Genomic DNA, 18540 nt, shown 5'->3' with positions numbered 1-18540 from the left:
AATCGGGCGGCGGCGTGCGCCACCTAATGACTGAATTACCCAACCATTGGGCGCGTCCACTGGCGCGTCCACGGCGCGTCTGACTCGCAAACCCCGGGAGTTGCGTGGTTGCGTGCGCAAGCCGCACAACCCAGCACGAGCGTGTGGGCTTTTTGACATCGCGAGGCGAGAGTCACCGACTCTTACCTCTTACTCCGAAGCCTCAACTGAACGCACTGAACGCGCATGTTGTGTGGACGTGTGGACGGTGTGGACACGCGAAACCCACCAAAACGATAAACGCGTGTGTTGTTGTTTTTTTTTTCTTTATTCGTCGCATTTTAACGTCGCGAGTGTTTGCATTTCTCGTGCTAGCCAGTGCTAGCCTCAAATCAAGCATGTTAGAGTTTGCAATATTTGCCGTGTGTTTCGTTGTCTTTCTGCTGATGCTCGTCGTCTATCTCTACCCGGTAAGCTTCGTTTTTCTTGCCGAATTCAGTTGCTGACAAACAAATATTGCTGAGTGCTCACGAGCTGTTGCCTTGTCATTGTAGGGCTCTAGCAAACAGACGACCATTCCTGGTATCGACCCGTCGGATCCAAAGTATGCCAATCTTTCGTTCCCTCCCACTATTTGGGCGCACTCCGTCAGTTTTGTTTTCACTGAGCGTCCAAGTGCATTTTCCTTGGGGACCGGCGGGCACTGCGCACGCGCAGGAACCCGGTTTCCGAAGAGCGAGGCATCTGCGCATGCTCCGTCCGACAGCCAGTGCCATGGCGTGACGTCAGAAACATAAGTTGGTGTACGCTGCATAATGATGGCATGCAATGATTCTTTTTGTAGGGAAGGCAATGTTGGAGACATTGTCCAAGCAGGGGGACTCAAGAATTTCCTGCTCTCGTTGCACAAGGACCATGGACCAATCACTTCGTTCTGGATGGGCACAAAGCTTGTCATCAGCATCGGTGATGCGGAGCTGTTCAAAACGCAAACGCACATCTTCGACAAGCCCGGTAATGTGCTAGCTGCATGTGACATGTCGTAACCAGATCCCTGTCTACACGCAAAGAAAAGCAAATTGGATGCCAAATGCCTTAGACTGTGTGAAGTTAAGTGTGCCTTCAAGGTATGATGACGCCGGTTTCATGCTACAGGTGACTAATTCAATGACAGCTGAGACCGGTCTTTAATATGAGCAGTGATTTCACAACTGCATTACATGCTGGGCTACGTCATCCTTGTGCCTTGTGTGCCGTGGCAATATGCGCAGTATAAAGTATCGATGCTTCACGCATGTGCCAGATTACAGCCACCTTTGCTGTCCTTCTCTTTTTTTTTTACCGAGATACCGAGCCACTGAAACGAGTGTTGACTAGCCTCCACAAAGGCCAATGCTGAGGAAAAAGACAAAGTAGAATTTAGAATGTCAATAACCTGGCCTGTATAGTAATGAATAATGAAGTGAAGTAAACGGAATACGAGGAAACAGAAACTAAAGGTCGGTTATGGCGCCCATGCGCAGCTGCTGCGAGGCGTCTATTGGCCCCGAGTGGGATTGATTGGAGCGCTGTGATCGCTCAACCGTGACTAGGATGAGGTATCACGTGATACAGCCAGCTATTAAGCCTTGCTTTGGCCAGGTTTCTTCAGAAACCGTTCGCTCGGTACTTACGCATTTGGTACTTTCACTTTGTTTTTTTGTGTGTTTGAAGCCTGATCAGTACACGCTTGGATTGGCTTCGGCAGCTGTCGAGCTCAGGGAGCAATGAGAAAGTACTGTTCGGTGCCGCAATGCCGCAGTTCCGTGACTGACCAAAACATCTGCATCCACATCTACCCCAAGAAGAAGCAGCTGCACATGGAGTGGCTTGTGAAGTTGAGAATGGGCAAATTAAACTAAGAGTTCAACAGTGTGCAGCAAGCACTTTTGAGATGAAGCTTCGTGTATGCGGTTGGAGCGAAGATGTTCGGTAAGTGCTCTAAAGTCATTTTAGTGAACCTCCACAAAAGTGGTGGGGAGGGGGGGGGGGGGGAGGGAGAGAGGGAGGGGGAATTCGTTGGCGCACGTCGGAGATCGGCGCTATCTCGCATTTTGCTCGTCAGCGACAGACGCGAAAAGTTTCCGCAGAGAGTGATGCCACGTATTTGTGCATTACACCATTCATCCATCAAGTGTATCTTTAGCTCGTGCAGGTTGTAACTGAGTTCGCATTTTGCTCGTCAGCGACAGACGCAAAAAGTTTCCGCAGAGAGTGATGCCACGCATCCGTGCATTGCATCATTCATCCATCCAGTGTTATCTTCAGCTCATGCAGGTTCTAACTGAGTGCCGATGTATTGAGAATGAATCCAATGAACGTTTAGCAATCCTTATCCAGCTCCTTGAGGCTGCAGGAGAACATCTGTCCCGCTTCAAGATCTCTTTCGCCCTCAAGCAACAGCCGGGATGTTTCGTGGGCCTTGTCCACGTACGCATTGATGCTGCTTACAGGCAGCACAACTGAAAAGGGATACGCAGTTGTAACAGGGTGCCCGGTCGAATAGAAGTTGAAAAGATTTGCTTACCTTCAACGGTAGGTTGCACTTTGTCAGCATCTGTGTGCGAAACAGCCGCCGAAAACGACAACAAGTTGGTTGCAGCAACCGGTTCCTTGCTCGTCTGAAACCGGCTCCCTGGAGGCACTCGTACGGTAACTGATTAAGGAACTTGATGGGGTCGAGTAGTGAAACGAAAAATTAGGTTAAAAGAAGCCTTAAACACCCATAGTATTAAAAAACGAGAAGACCGAGACACCCACCCCTGACGCAGGTTGCAGGACACGGTCACATGATCCCCCATCCTACATCGCGACGATAGGCCCGTCAGGTGGTGCCACGCCATGTTCTCAGGGCTCATAGTGTCGGCAGCAAACATTGGCATGAATAGGAATCGTCTGAAATGCGTACAAACCGTTTCACTGTCCTCTCTTATTGCTCATTGTGAATGGTAAGTTACAACTGGGGTTCTGGCTTTTGGATAAATCCAATAAACCCCGAAAAACACTCGCTGGTAAGCTTTTCGACAAGACATTTGACAAGAGAGAATGAGCTTCCCAAACCCACTGTTCCGGTTTCCAATTTCAACTATACCATTTGAGCTTCTTAGAGGAAGGAAAGGTTGTGTTTTTATAGAAGCGAGAGACCCGTTTTATACAACTTTTTTTTTACATCGTAGTCTCTTTTATAGTGATTTTTACGTGAATTTTTTGCAAATTTGTTTTATATTCTTTTCTCTGTTACATTCTAAGTTTTCTTTTGTGGTTTTTAAATCAATTTTTGCAGATTCATTTATCCTCATTTTTTCTTTATATCATCACTATGGCATATTTTAATTCATGCTGCTGTATTTAACCTACATGGTTGAAATGATATATACATGTATAAAATAAATACATATGTGTTTGTGTCCTCGTGTGTATAAAATAGGTCTATCTATACATATATATTTTCATACCACTTGGGCCAGGATTCAGGTGTGTTGGAATGTGTCAAGTGAATAACAGGCAGCTTTTTTTCTATCCTTGTCGCAATGGACCTTTTGTAGAAATATTGGTTCGAGAGTAAATAGTTCCAGTACCCTCTCTCTCTTCCTTCTGGCCGAGCAGAGAGGGAAGACGGTTTCCATGTGTCGACTTCGGGGCGGAAGATTACGCAGGATGGGGACAAAGGCGAGTTTGAGGGAGCCGTATCTAGGTCACAGCGCCTCAATGGGTGAATAGGATGTAGCTGACATTTTGGGTGTGGAACGGGTGGAAGAGGCCTTGCGCGCGCGTTTGTTTCGCGCCACTTAGCCTCGAACCCAGTCGCGTGTCCAGGTGGCAGCACATATTCGCCAAAAGGTCCATTGTACTTTTTGTGCCAAAATGAAGAATCTCTTTCACAAAATGTGAATTGATGAAAATTCTACCAGCCAATGTTTTTTGGAGTTTTTTTTAAATTTATCCGAAATCACGGAACCCCATAAGCCAAGAACAAAAATTGCCATCATTGGAAACTTCATTGCATCCATGCAGTTAAACCATACAACTGTTTATTTAACCAATTCACACTTAAAAATGTATGATTGACCAAATTAATGTTTTTGTCTTGTGATATCTGTGGTTGTTTTGATATGCTAGCTATAGATCTTTTGAAAGTATATGCACCCTGATGCCATTTGCTTGGTAAGGAGTTTTTGTGTTGCTACTTTTCTCCTGGTGTGCATCCACTGAACACTTTTCAGGCTATCAAAATTACGGGCTTTTCAACTTGCACTTAACTTCAGATGTGCCATCATGAGGTGTTTCTGTCCAAGAATTCAACATATGATGTCCCAAAAGTCTTGTATCTTGTGAACGTCTGCATGCCCAGCAAACTCTTAAAGCTAGTGAAGGCATTTACATTTTGTTGTGTTCCACCACAATGTATTGTGCGGCTATTGGTTGCGATAGCATCTTGTCATAAGCTGCCGAAATGCAGTCGATCACATTCAAAATGTAAATATTGGAACAAATTCTACTTTTGCAGCGGATCTCTTCGAGCTGTATCGCGACCTGGTTGGAGCAGACAGCATCCTGTTCGCCAATGGCGCAGAAGCACGCCAGAGGCGCAGGCGCTTGGACGACGTCCTTACGGGTGACCGCATCAACGATTTCGTCGGTCCCTTGCAGAAGGTGTGCTGCTACTCATTATCGCTTAAAGTTGGTTTGGCGACTAAACAAGGTTGCAAAAGTAAACAGGGGAATGCAAGGTTTGTATTTGCTTATGAAAGACGCTAACCAAAGATTGCAGGGAGTAGCTTGGAGCACTTTGGCCCTGAACCAACAATTATATATTGTGCCCACTGGTGTGGCAGAGTCCAAAAATGGTTACCCACCTGTTCATGTTGAATTCTAAAAAGTACAGTGCGGCACAGACCCATTGCAATGAAATGGGCCAGTCTGGAAACAGTGCAGATAGAAAGTAGAACAGGAATTTCTTTTTACAGTGAAGCTGTTAAGGGCTAGTTTCCCCAGGATCGTGTCCGCCAGCAAGCAAATGTCGACACAACACTTTGGACAGCTACCACCATCTATAAGCGACGGCGGCAACCAGACAACCAGCTTGCCGGTTATCTGGTTGCCGCCTTTGCTCTTACATGGCGGCAACCTTTCCAGCCTTTCCACTTTGGCTTGCTGACTTGCGGGCGGTCATTACTTCATTCTTACTACAGTACAGCTTCGCTGTTCTTCCTTCTTCACCAGAGTGGAAAGTCTGAAAGCTTTTAAGAATCCAGTTTTAAATGCTTGTGTGGAAGAAACAAAAATTGTATGACTACCTTTGTACAGCAACTTCAGATTGTGTTAGACTAAGAGAGAATAATGCTTTTTGGTCTTTTAGTTTTGCAAGTGTTCTGCTTCAAGACTGAAGACACAAATTAACAATACCTTTTGCTGCCACCAATGGGTGCGTTAAGTCCGCATTCTTTACTCTTACACCGATGCTCTGAGTTTCATACTCAAGTGCAGCAACTAAATGGAGCATAGCGTACAGGAGCGGGATATTCTGAAACTATCAACGAGCCGCATGAGCCATTTCCGACTGCACGGTTATGATGAATCCGGCATCTCGTGGATGCGGTTAGCAGAAGCCGAAATTATTACGAAGGTAAATTAATTAAGGCCCGTGTGGAGTTGCACTGTATAAGGTAAAAGAAACGGTTACCTTATGAAAGGTTTTGAGACTCGCTTTTAGCACATATGCAGACGGTTTCATTGACCAATCTATTTATTGACCATCCATCCTGCTCAGATTTAAATGAAAGACAACATTCTTGAACTCGCTTGTTGATGCAAAAAAACTACTTGTCAGATGCACTATATACCGGCCCACCACCATTAAATAGATGGATTGTCAATTCATTTTCGGGCGAGATGCATGAACATACCTTTTCCGCAACGTCAACTAACATTTTTACTTTCCAATCGAAGTATCTTCGTTTTCCGGGCTAAGCACTCTAAAAGGGGCTGCGGTCTGGCTATCTTCTCATCTAGGGTTAGCAACCTTCCCGGATTTTGCGAAACTGTCCTGACTTTTCATTAAAGGTGCCCTGCAATCATATTTAAGCAACTACCTTTTTTGCGGTTTCCACGTCTCTTAGGGTTCGGACAAGCCAGCGGGCACGGAGAGAGTAACTAAATATCAGTGCGTCATATTTTAACCGGACGACGCGGAAACCACCTCCACCGATGAGGGCGACCCGCGGTACCAAAAACGCGCAAAATGTGACGTCTTTGGTCCTAGGCTCATTACTGGTCAGAGTCGTTAAAAGTTTTTTCGTAGTCGAAATAGAAAATATAAGTGGCGCAAACTGTTTCAATTATTTATAAAAGAAGTTTTTGTTCAGTATTTTAGATCAGAAAAGAAACAAATACAGTTTATAAAGTACGGAAACAAGAAAAGACCCGCCGACATACCCGCCACCAAGCAGCGCAAAAAACGGCGCACACTAGAAAGAACTAGTGGGATGAGGCTACGACGAAGGGCCAGCACAGAAAAGTCCCGGATGTACGCGGCGGCGCTCTGGTCGTATACCGGCTCGACGATCCCACCGGTTCCGAGCGTTCCGAAGGCCTTCGGCGCGGGCCCCGCTGGCGATTTGGCCATTTGGCGGCATGGCAGCGCGATGTGACTCCCGTTCTGAACTGATCTTTACCCCGTGTTTGCTGTGGTTTGTGGCCAATGAAGTGTTATGCCGAAATAGTCTTTAATCGCGCAGCAAAATCAATGCGAGCCGCCCCGGCCGCTTGCTTCATAGAGCCTATCCAACACATGCTTTAGTGGCGCCCTCTCGAGCCGTCGACCCGGAGTGCGGCAACCGTGAACGCTCGATGAGCTCACTACTCCTCCTCTAGTTCACGGCCACTCAAGCCAGGACCTAAGACGTCATGAAGGAGGTTATTTTTTGCTTGTTTTTGTAATTCTAATTCGCCTATAACTTTTAAAATAAGGCGAAATTTGAGAAAAGAAAAGTTTCATTAAGTTACTGCGTTCAGTGCGCTCAGGTTCGGTGCAAATTAAAACCAGTCAAAAAGTCATTGCAGGGCCCCTTTAAGCGTCCCGCATCGTCCCTGTCAAGGCAACTATATGTCCCGAATTAGGTCCAGGTTGTCCAATTAACCTGCGAAGCACGAATTGCACAAAGCAATGCTGCGGTGGCTAGCGTTGACTGGGAGAGGCTTTAGCCACTTTAGCATGCAAGCCATGGCAAGTCGGAAATCGGGGCAGACGACACTGGTGTTGGGCCTGTTATCATCATCATTTGTATAAACGCCACTGTGCCTCCCTTCTCCCTCGCCTTGACCCCCCCATCCCAACTTCCTTAATTGAAGAGTTGGTAACCCTATTATCTGAATAATGTTTCGGTCACTATGCTATCGGCACGCTACTGTTTGATGGGTGGATTAGTTTTCAGGTGAGATGCAAAAACAAACCTTTTCTAGAACGCTAATTGCTAGCTGTATTGGGTTTCAAATCAAGTCGTTTTTACCTGCAAGATTAAGCACTATTCAACTGAAAAGGTGCAGCAGTTTGACCGCACCCTTCCTCTCCTCGGCAATGTTTCTGTCAGCGCAGCCATCTTGTTTTGTAAACGTGATGTTGAGGTCACGGAGCACTAATTCACTCACGCTCCGAGAAAACTTCTGTACATGAAGAGCACGCTGGCGTGTCAGTCTCCCATGGCACTCCTGTCCGTTTAGTGAATGGAGTGCCGAACCCTCTCACTCCGGAGCACGGACTTAACGCGCCCAATAACTAAATTGCTTTGTGCCATAGATCGAGAAAATTTAGTGTCTGAAGGCACACAAACAACCCAGGTGACCTTTTGTTTCATCTTATCTGGGTTTCTCAGATGTGCGCCGAAGTGGTGGATCGTTGGGAGAGTCTACCTGCGGAAGAGCACGTGCCCATCTACCAATACATGTATGCACTCTGCATGAAGACCTGCACCCGTCTACTCTTTGGCGACTATTTCTTTGACGACAAACATGTCTTGGAGTTCAGTAGGGCCTTTGAGCTGGTGAGTTGCATTTGAATGTGATTGGTGACAAACTGCAAGTCTAGTACCTGATACGTTGAACATGCATTTAACGACGAGCAAGAGGGGGGGGGGGGGGGGGGGTAAAAAATTAATAGCTTTTGAAACTGAAAGGAGGAGCCACCTCAGTGACTCCGAGGCAAAGTACCAACCTACAGATCCCTAGTTGGCGGGTTCGAATCCCGGCAGAGCTGCCCGCACTGTGGCAGAGGTTTATTGCGGAAAAGCTGCCGCGTAACTGACATTTCAGTTGCACGTCCAAATATCCTTGTGGTCGGAAAGGATCCTGAGCCCTTCGTTTGAACGTGCCAGATGCCCTTCGTTGGTTTGGCACGTAAAACCCCCAAAATTGGTCTCTTGTGATGTGATGCATTGAAATGTGATGCCTTCGATGGTATTTCATTGATTAAGTGCTCAATTGCATGCTGAGGTACAGCATATATTGGTTAGTATGTTTTCCAACAATAGTTAAAGGATGAAAAGTGATTGCAGCTGAAGTGCAGGTACTGTACTCTGTTCACACCTGAGCTGACAGTCCGGTGGGAGCTATGTGCCCCAACGGGACCAATCAACTACCTCCCTCGCATCACCTGACCCTGCTTTGTGCACATGGGCATGGGTGGGAGCATGATCATATGGAGAAAGGACGTATGACTGTTCCAACGAGCACATAGCTTTACCACACTGTCAGTTTAGAGATGAACAGAATATAATAGAATACTGATTATGTAGCTTCCGGTGAAATGTACTACGACATCATTATTTGGGGTCCCATGATGATCCAGAGTAAAAGGATTGAAAGAGAATGCCAGTTTTTACAGTTGGCTACCATTATGCTGATAACTTATTTCCGCACAGGCATTTAGTTGTAGATGTCTGTCTTGAGGATCCCTTTTTCTATCCTTGTTTAGTGTGTCAAGGAACTGGAAGAGATGGCTGGTGGCATGGTCCCAGACCCTGACAGCCCTAGGACCAAGAAGTATGAAGAAGGTGCCCAAAATGCTTTATATCTCTAATCTGCTATTTTAGTAAGGTTGGTACTTGGACTAGTTTGCACATTCTATTAATATTAAACTTAGGGGAGGAAGCTGCGAGCCGCACTTTAACACGCGAAGAGCAGCAGTTTGGCCACCCCTGGTCTAGGGCGTCCCTCATCGATGCACATCCTCGAAAAAGATTTCCCCTCATTCGCGAAAATCAAAGCTAAGTTCGCTGCGTGCGAAGCGGCAGCATTACCACTGAGCTATGCCACAACGTTAATAACCAGCTCCATACGTTGGGTTTTTGTAGTACCCAAAGCCCACTGCACACACTCTCTTGAAAATAAAAAAATAAAAAAATGTTGCCGATAACAAAATGTTAACGCACTGTCAATGTCAAGAGCTCATGCTGGGAGATGCATTCACGCTCTCCAGAACAAGAAAGAAACAAAAGCGTTCGGAACAAAATGGTCAGAACACTTTTCTTCACGAACCCCACAATGCATGAACGCGCGCCTATGCCCAACGACTTCACCGTGACGTGTCGTAGCTATGGCTGTGTGACTCTGCTATGGATTGACACAGGACAGCTCAATTTCTTTGTCTACCGGTGTTGTGCAGCTGCCAAAAAGTTGAGGAGCCTGCTGAAGCAAGCCCTGGAAAATAGCTCCCGGTCCAAAAAAGGCAGTGGCCCGAAGACGCTCACAGACGTCCTTTCAGATGGAAGCGTGTCAGACAAAGTGGCACTTGACGACTGCGTCACTTTTGCCCTTAAGAGCTACTCCCTTGTCTCGGGTAAGTTGTGTTTTAAATGCAATGGCGTTTCTAGTGTCACCAAACTGTGATACCTTCTGCGTCCCTTCTGCAAGCACCTCGATGGCTAAATTTAAAGCGGCTAAATTTCTCCGCTAAATTTAGAAGGAGGCGTGTTCCTGGTATATTTGGCAGGACAACCTCAATTGGTATATAATTGATGCACAGTGACACTGGTGTTGTGTGTCACTATGTCACACTTTAGTCTGGTGCGACTTCACACGACTCACTGATACTTGTACAGCTTTTTCGTTTGCTGGTATATGATAATCCAGAAATTTGCTTTCGTAGCACCTGGGTTGAAGTGGCTTATCTTCTCGTTTTTGCGGCCCGACAAAACAAATTAGGAACTTGTTTTGCAAGTTTTGAACTCGTGCTACTTTTGCGTGTGTAACCCCACAGTTCTTGCCTAACCTTTTCCTGCTGGTTGAGTCACAATTTATTTGAAAACTTGGTGTCGGTGGCAATGTTGTCAATGTTGTTCATCTATTACTACAGAGATGTGTATGTGTATAGAAAGATCAACAACACAGTAAAGTATATTATAAACTTAGCTTCCTAAATGTTATTTTAAAAAAAACATAAGCGTTTTTTTTTTTTCCTTTTTTTTAACAAGCATTGTCTTTTTTTGACAGCTATGACGTGGGCTCTGTACTTCCTGGCAACACATCCGGACGTGCAAGACACCATTGCGAAAGAGACAGACAAGTTGATGAGCAAGGAGGCTCCCCTGAAGCTGCAAGATTTCATGCAGCTCAGGTGTGTTCTGCTCTCATGTTGTTACTTTATCTTCGGTTGAAACAAATCAGAATGGACAAGCATGAACAAGGACAGATGTCGCTAACTAGAGTCACCAACGGGACACTTAGGGTATCGACACTTCATTCAGCAATTGTCTAGTGCAGAGCGAACACCATTGGCGATTGTTTAAAAAAAATGTGACTTCCCAAACTTTGGATACGTTGTCAGGGATCTCAAGTAATAACTTCTTGCTTTGTCACGGGCTGTCCTAACTTTTCTAGGGGACGGAAATGCGTTTCCTGCGATTTCAGACTAAGTTTCGGTCAACTGGCAACATTAAAGCGGCACTACACCCCAAAGGTCGTATTTTTTTATTGTCTTAAATGATGCAAATTGTAGTCATAGGCATGCAAAAAAATACCGCATTGAAAAAAAAAAAAAAAAATTTCCCCACGCGCACATGCGCCTTTTTATTTTTGGTGTTTTTCTCTTCTGCTCTTCACCTCCTTGCTTCTTTTGATTGACTCGTGACGTCAAATATGAAGTTTAGAAGATTTGTAGGCGACATTTCTATAACATTTAAAGGAGCTGTGCAACAATTTCAGGGCTTTGCTTAAATAATTGTGGAAGTTGATGCCCGACACTTCTGCAGTGAACTACAGAAAACAGATTTTGCCTGGATACCCTAGTTTTTATTAAAAAAAAATGAAAAAGATCCAGGTTTTTGCCGCCTCTCAACTCGTGCATCGTTTTCCGGGTCACGTGCACAGTGACGTCACTTGAGTAGGCGCATAGTTCCGGGAAAGTTCTCTCTTTAGAGCCATCAGCGAGCAGCGAGAACCCATGCGCTCGCGACCGCGTGACCACCCATTCTTGCCTGTCCGGCGCTGTCCCCCTGCCCCTCCGGCTTTTGGCGGCTGTTCGCGGTTTTGTGGACCTAGGATAGATGGCGCCACTAAAACTCCGTATAATAAAAGTTTTGTCGACGATACCAGGGTTTTGACGCATTTATATATATGTTGGAACGACAAGATTTATAAAAAAAAGTTACCTTTTATCGAGCAGGTATTCGCACAGCCTGCTATCTTTCTTACAACTACCCAAGTGACGTCACGCCGCTTGTTTCTCATGGCCACCGCTCGTGGCTGCAGGTCGGGAAATATTCCAAGTTTTGCCTCGCTATTACGCGGCGGAATCGCAACATTTCGATGAAAGGAGGTGTGTTTTCTGCCATTTGTGACACAGTGAACAATATCAAAAGCAGAAAATGCCAATTCTTTCAACGTTAAAATCGTTGCACAGCTCCTTTAACAACGGCAATCGTGAAACATGTTTTTTAACGCAATTGTGAACGCACTACGGCCCTTCTTTTTTAAATACCAAAAATCTGAGTCTGTTGTGATGTTGCCTCCTGGATTTGTATCCTCCCTCGGAAAACATGGCTGATCGGTGAGTCGGACGAAGTGGTTATTTTTAGGTGCCCAACGACCTCTCAGAATTCAAAAAGGAAATCGTGAAACGGTTAAAACAACTGGGTTTGGTGTCTGTGTATCGTTGTTTTGGTTTAACTCCGCCAGGGCAGTCTTCCACGCAGAAGCGGCAAGACGTCAAGCATTGTCTGCTTGCAGCGATAGGCAGGCGGCATGGCACGCACAAAAGAAACCGGTTTTCCCCAGTGCGCCGGGGCTTTTTTCTCCCGCTTCTCACCACCTCGCTTCGAATCGCGGCGGCATTACACGCACACATTTGGAGCGGAGGCACGAAAGAAAGTCGACTCGCAGGGCCACTCAATATTTACGTCACTACACTGGCGCAGATCACACGGGAACTTCAAATGCGGCATTTGGAAATTGTTTTTTTTACTTCACAAATACTGAATTCCCAAGTTTCGAATTTTGGAGGTAATGTCCAAGCATCGTTTTTAATCGTTTCGGATAATAAAAAAAAATGAATTTGCGTGTCAGTGTCCCTTTAAGGTGCCTGAAGTGTTGTTACTAAACGTGTAAGAGTAGATGTTTTTTTTTCTTTTTTTTGCAGCAACCTTCAGAAGACCATCAAGGAGACCCTACGCACCGCAACCGTTGAACCGTGGACGGCCCGGTGCCAGGATGTGGATGTGGAGATTGCTGGTCACGTCATCCCCAAGAAGGCAAGGCTCGAGCCACGCTTTGGCATACGTCAACAGCCGTAGAACAGGGCTCTAAGACGTTCCCTTTCTGCTACCGGGGGGGTGGAGCAGAACTGGGCCGCGCTTAGTCGAGAAAAAATATATTGGCTGTCTCCGCCGCATAGTCTTGACTGACAAGCATCTTTTTTGTTCTTATGGTTAGAGAAAAAAATTAACAGGAAGAAAAACATTATTTTTATAAAACTGTCAATCCAGCTCAACTTTTTTTTTTTTTTTATTACAGTGGTTTTTATAGTTTGGCTCCACTGAGTTCACTTCTGTGGCTTGGTTGCACTGTGGTAAAGCGACACCTGTAGAGGGTAGGGTGTCACCAAGCCGTTTATGTGGAGAGTTTGGTCATTAATTCGTAACGGTATGGGAAAATAGGCACCTCATTGGCTGAAATTGTTTCAGTGACCTCGGGCATGATGATTGACAGCTCTTGGGACCAACCACTAACCACAAATATGCCCCAAGCAGAAGCAATGAGCTTAACAAATACCCTTCAATCACAATTTCTTGGGAAGGATGTATTCAAGTATGCCATTTCAGCACTCTAGAGTTGAAATTTGCGACCCCTCGTAACTGAGTGAGCAACACACGTGTCGTCGTCACGGCGACATCCAGACGACGACCATCCAGAACACACTCAAACTATCTTTTAACTGCACCCGCGACAGCGACCGCTGCCGTGGCCACGGTGGAGGGGACTATAAAAAATGAGAATTCGGCTCCGTGGGAGTTTTGACCCTAACCCCAAACGTGCACCCCACATTCGCAGTTGCGCCTCATGTTTCAGAAACTTTTTCTCTTCAGTGTCACCTTTCCTGGCTCAGTAAATGCACTCAGCACCTTGAAACTCCCCTTTTCCATAACTCTTTTACAATTATACATTCATGTACTTCCAGCATCATTCGGAAACAAAACAATACCTGTGCTGCACGACGCGAATCCTTCAAGGTCATCCTAGCACATTCTTACTTCGCAACTTCACCACAAAGGAAATATGCTGTGCTGGTGGCGCCGCCACTTTTGCCGCTCCACTCCCGTTGACCAGACTCTCTCTACATGGCTAGATGGTTGGATGGATGTTAATGGCTATACCCTTTGTAACGGGTAGTAGCTTGCGCCACCTAGCCCAAGTCTAAAAAGACGGGCATGATTCCTCCCACCATTCCAAGCCGAATTTCTCCCCGTAACTATTGCCAGGCAGTGTGGGAATCACAGGAATGACCTTTGGGGAATCGGGCAAAGAAAAACCAAAAAAACATCACCCCCTCCCTTTTCTTTCCGGCGAGGGAGGCACCAATTTTCCTCTGGTCAAACCTTGTCGGTGTTACTGATACAATGTTACGTTCCACAGTCGAGCCCGGTTACATCACACCCGGATATTTCGAATTATTGTTAATACCGAACAGTCCAAACATCCGTTTGAAAATCACATGTAATAGTATAGGAGCATTGTTTTTCTGTATCGAGCTCCCATGGCAGGGACACTCAATATAACGAACTAAAACGGGGCCGCCCGTCGCTTCTCTTTCGGTCACATTGCGCCGACGGCGAGCACATAGCTTGTGTTGCGGGGCTGGCAGACCGCCAAGCCAGCATGTGCGCACGTAGGGAGGGCAAGGAGTGTTTGCTGTTGGAACGGTAGCGTGCACTCTTTCCCCAAACACTGCTGTTGCTGCGCGACTGCTTAACCCCAAAATAAAATAAGCAAAAAAAAAAAAAAGTTTTCATCAAGTTGTGTGTTGACAACGGTTGAGCAATTCCACTTTGAACACCTTATTCTTATTTACCTTTTTCCTTTCGCCGTTATTGCTTTTCCAGTTTTTTTTTTTTTTTTTTAATTTTTTTTTTTTTACCTGAATTTAGTGGGGGTTTTTTTTTTGCTTGATTAACCTTATTCTATGGATCGAGTTTTTTTTTTATGCAACTCGCTTTTCCCGTTTTATTTTTTTATTTTTAAAATTATTTTTGTGTTTTGTTGCCGGCACTGTTTGGTCGTGCAACATAATGCATAAATAATTTCGGCGTTAAAGGCCACCGTACCCAGGCTCCCCACCTGGCTTTTTCTGCCACCCCAGCCAAATGCTGCTGGGCCAGCTCATATTGTCGCACCCCGCACAACACTAGCTCGCTTCTGCGGTGCCAGTGAATGTTGACCAACGTGTGTGTTCTCTTTTCATTCCCCAGACACCAGTGATACAGGCCCTTGGTGTGGTCCTGCACGAGGAAGCCCACTGGAAGGTGCCACACAGGTATGTCCTGCTGTCGATCACGAGCAGAGGGCCACACCCGCTGTGTACTCGCCGACAAAATGAGAAGGGGAGTGCGCATCTTTCGGACGCCCAGCCTGCAGCACACGCTTCATGCCTTCCACTGTGCTTTGGCTGCGTGCCTGCACTCAAAGTGTAGAGGTGTCGAAGGGTTGTCGAAAGAAGGAAGCGGTGGAGGTGGGACAACTGAAGCTGCTCCCTGCCGTTCTCGCCTTACCATTGACTATAGGAGACTCACTCTGAACGGTAGACAATCGCCGGCACAGTCCTTGTTGCGGTGGCGGAGAACTGTCGGAATTTGTGTCCAGGCTGCCTCTATAATTTTGCCCTCTTTTATAGTTGTGACATCTAAGAGTAATATCCAACTTTACTAACCATAAAAATAATTAATTTTTTTAGTAACATTAATGTTGCAAGATTCGTTTTGAGTGAAAACTGATTGTGAAACACACGTCTGTTTTGGCACGTCGTGCAATAAGAGTACATTGTAACACTCTAGATGGCCGTGGAGGAGCAATATTTTTGTTTTCGTCTAAAAGAGACATTGCGCTAATTTCTTTCTATTTTTTTGGCAAAGTGTTTTTTTATTATTTATCTGCTTTAGCAGGCGCTGTAAAAAATGAGACGTATAGAACTCCCTGTAATGCCAAATTAGGGTGCAGCTCTTGACGAAAAGGAGCCGAGGGTACAGAGAGGAGGGTATGCCCCTCCTCCTCCTCCCTATCCTCCATCCTCAACCTCTCATTCTCCCCCGTGACGTGACGCTTGACATCACTTGTAACCCTCGTGACGTCGCTTGTGACCCTTGTGGCGTCATTATGGGAAATGTCCCATGATGCAACACGTGGGTCATGGCCCGTGTGTTGCATCATGGGACGTTTTCCATAATGCAACGTGCGGGTCCCTATTGGCAGCATTATGGGAAACGTCTTGTAATGCAACGCGCAGGTCATGTGTGACCCGCGCGTTGCATTATGGCATGTTTTCCATAACCCAACGCGTGGTTACGCCGACACCGGTCAAGCTGGAAACGTGCGCCTAAGAGCTGCGCTCTAAAAGAAAACTTTCTGCGAGTTCAATGCCTTTAAGGCCTGTTCACACATTTACCGAAGCACCAACTCGGCACTAGGAACACAATGCTGACTTTGTGGCATATCAGCGCTCCACTGCATGCGACCCGCTACTTGGGACACAAAAAATACGGCGCTTACTCAGTGCCGACGGTGGTGCTGATGCGGCAGACTTTGCATTGTCTCAGTGCTGCGCCGCACGTGCGAATTGGCCCTGAAGGGTTCATTTTGAGCAGTATTTAGGGAAAGTCATAAAACAATTTTTGTGACCCCTTTGAAGCTGGGGCAAGAGTTTGGTTAACTCCATGCCTTCTAGAGCTCCGTCGGCCGCCATTGTCTTACTAAAATTTTAAAAAATCATGTAACTTTTGAGTAAGGTAACCAATTAGTTCTGAAACTTTGGTATTTGGTTCGGACCACTAGCACTACACTTGGGCGGAGAATGAGCGTTTGGGGATGCATACCATAATATCCCAAGAAATAGCCCACCTAAGATCGAAAGCAAATCAGGTAAAACTAAGGAGTGGATTAGCTTTCAGAAAGCAACAAAAGTAAAAAAAAAAAAATGATTTTGTGATTTGTTAAAACTTGTGATTGCAGGGAGGGGCGATGAACCAACGACGGCTGTCCTTCCCAGCCAATAATGTTTGTCTATCTCTCGCCGTAACTAAGCAAGACCATTTCTGCCGAGGTCACCATTGGCCAGGGCCCTGCAGTTACTAAAAATGAGTTATCGTTCGGCATTTTTAAAAGAATAGCAAATCATGGTAAAAAATAGGGAGGGGTATCTTTCAAGGGTGGGGCATTTCTCGGACTTCCTTTTGCAGTGAAAAAAATCTTTTTTTTGGCTCACTTTGTAGAATGCATAGTTGCCGAGTTCTGCGTTTTTTGAAGACAGGACAAGAAATATGCACCTGCAAGCGCTTTTTACATCACCAATTCCAACGTATCATGCATGGTTTAAAGTATAAGGAAGCGGGACGTCAAGAACAAGCTAAATAAGCCAGTTTCCTTTTTGTTTTTAATGTGTTAACATTAGTGCTTTAGTACATGCACTGACCTAAGACTGGTGTGGAGCTTGCAACGTCACCACAGGATGACGCCACAGCCGTACTGGCTGTGGAAACTGGCTAGGAAACATCTGCAAGCGCCGACAGATTGCGGCGGAGTTTATATTTCGGGAGGCTTGGCGATAGGACGCATGGCAATGGGGGCCGCACTGGTTTGGCTGGTTATTGGGAGCGACGCCGTGACATAACACCTAGCAACTGAAGATCACCGGCTATGTCCCCCTTCACCAATTTCGGCGCCACACAGTGGGGAACAGCAGTTGTATCCCTGGGGTGTGTGTTAACCCCCCCCTCTCTCCCTCCTTACCATTCATGGCGACAATCTGTGGATGGCTCATTACAAAATATTAACCCATTTTGGGTAACCTGTAAACGCCGCCTTGCAGCGCCCAGTATGCCCTCGCCCCGCTGTTCCCCACTGGATGTCGGTTGCTAGGTGTTGCGTCACGCCGTCGCTCTATAACCTACCAATCCTGTGCGACCACTCTCCTTCATGCATTTGGCACGCTAAGCGACCTGATCTGCTTGCACCAGGGAGAACAGAGGTTTCGGAAATGTTTGCCGCACAAAATGCTGACTCATTTTCTCGAGAATCAGCATGGTGGGAGCAGCAGTTTATTTTTTAGCTAGCAAAGTCTCGCCCCATTTTAATCTCCGCAGGTTCGACAGCTCTCGGTTCAACGAGAAATTCCCGGAGCTGGCGTACTGTCCCTTCGGCTTTGCGGGCATGCGCTTGTGTCCAGGGAAGGACCTGAGCATGCTGCACATGTCGGTGTTCCTGGCGACCCTGTGCCACAGACTCAAGCTCAGGCTCATCCAGGACCAGGTGGTGACGCCCACCTTCGCCCTCATCACCAAGACTGACGACGAGGTCTGGCTCACCCTCGAGCGACGCAGGCCCTGAGGCACCAGTCTCCATTTTGTGACGGAAAGTCACCATGTGGAGTCTTCCAACCTCAAATTTCACGTTCCAAGGCAAGGGGCACCATATAGGTTTTTCTAAGGGTTCCCTTTTTTTTTTTTTTTTTTTTATGCATTTTTCTTTTTTGATGTCTTTTCAAAGTTGTTTCCATTTCGAGGTGAATGCAGATCTTGAATAAATAAGTTATATTTGAATGTAATTAAGAGAGTTTTGAACGGAATCATTCCAAACGTCTGGGGTGCTGCCGTTCAGACTGACATGTACTGTTGCGGACAATACGAGCTGAAGCAGTCCTTTGTGCCACTTAGTAGATCAGTCGAAGCTTAATTTTTTTAGAAACACTGGAAGGGTCCCTGAACAAAAAACAGCTAGGCTAGGTCTGGGTTCCCCTTCACACTTAAACTTATCTGCCGCCTTTTGATT

The 18540-nt window shown here is 46.2% G+C and overlaps 1 protein-coding gene across 1 annotated transcript; it reads left to right on the top strand.

Annotated features, from left to right (window-relative positions):
- Nucleotides 1-94: 94 nt before the first annotated feature.
- Nucleotides 95-18316, top strand: LOC8024127 (cytochrome P450 20A1). Its single transcript, XM_002404394.5, has 11 exons — nucleotides 95-449; nucleotides 534-583; nucleotides 824-993; nucleotides 4526-4671; nucleotides 7890-8057; nucleotides 8987-9065; nucleotides 9677-9850; nucleotides 10504-10627; nucleotides 12647-12758; nucleotides 14973-15037; nucleotides 17856-18316. Exons 1-11 carry the CDS (start codon nucleotides 378-380, stop codon nucleotides 18097-18099), a joined length of 1404 nt encoding a protein of 467 aa, XP_002404438.3. The 5' UTR covers nucleotides 95-377; the 3' UTR covers nucleotides 18100-18316.
- The last annotated feature ends 224 nt before the right edge of the window (nucleotides 18317-18540 follow it).

This window comes from Ixodes scapularis, unplaced genomic scaffold (assembly GCF_016920785.2).
Source record: "Ixodes scapularis isolate PalLabHiFi unplaced genomic scaffold, ASM1692078v2 PGA_scaffold5__190_contigs__length_132052651, whole genome shotgun sequence".
NCBI classification, from domain to species: Eukaryota; Metazoa; Arthropoda; class Arachnida; order Ixodida; family Ixodidae; genus Ixodes; species Ixodes scapularis.
The sequence above is the reverse complement of the archived record's forward strand: the minus strand, read 5'-3'. Positions and strand labels throughout refer to the sequence as shown.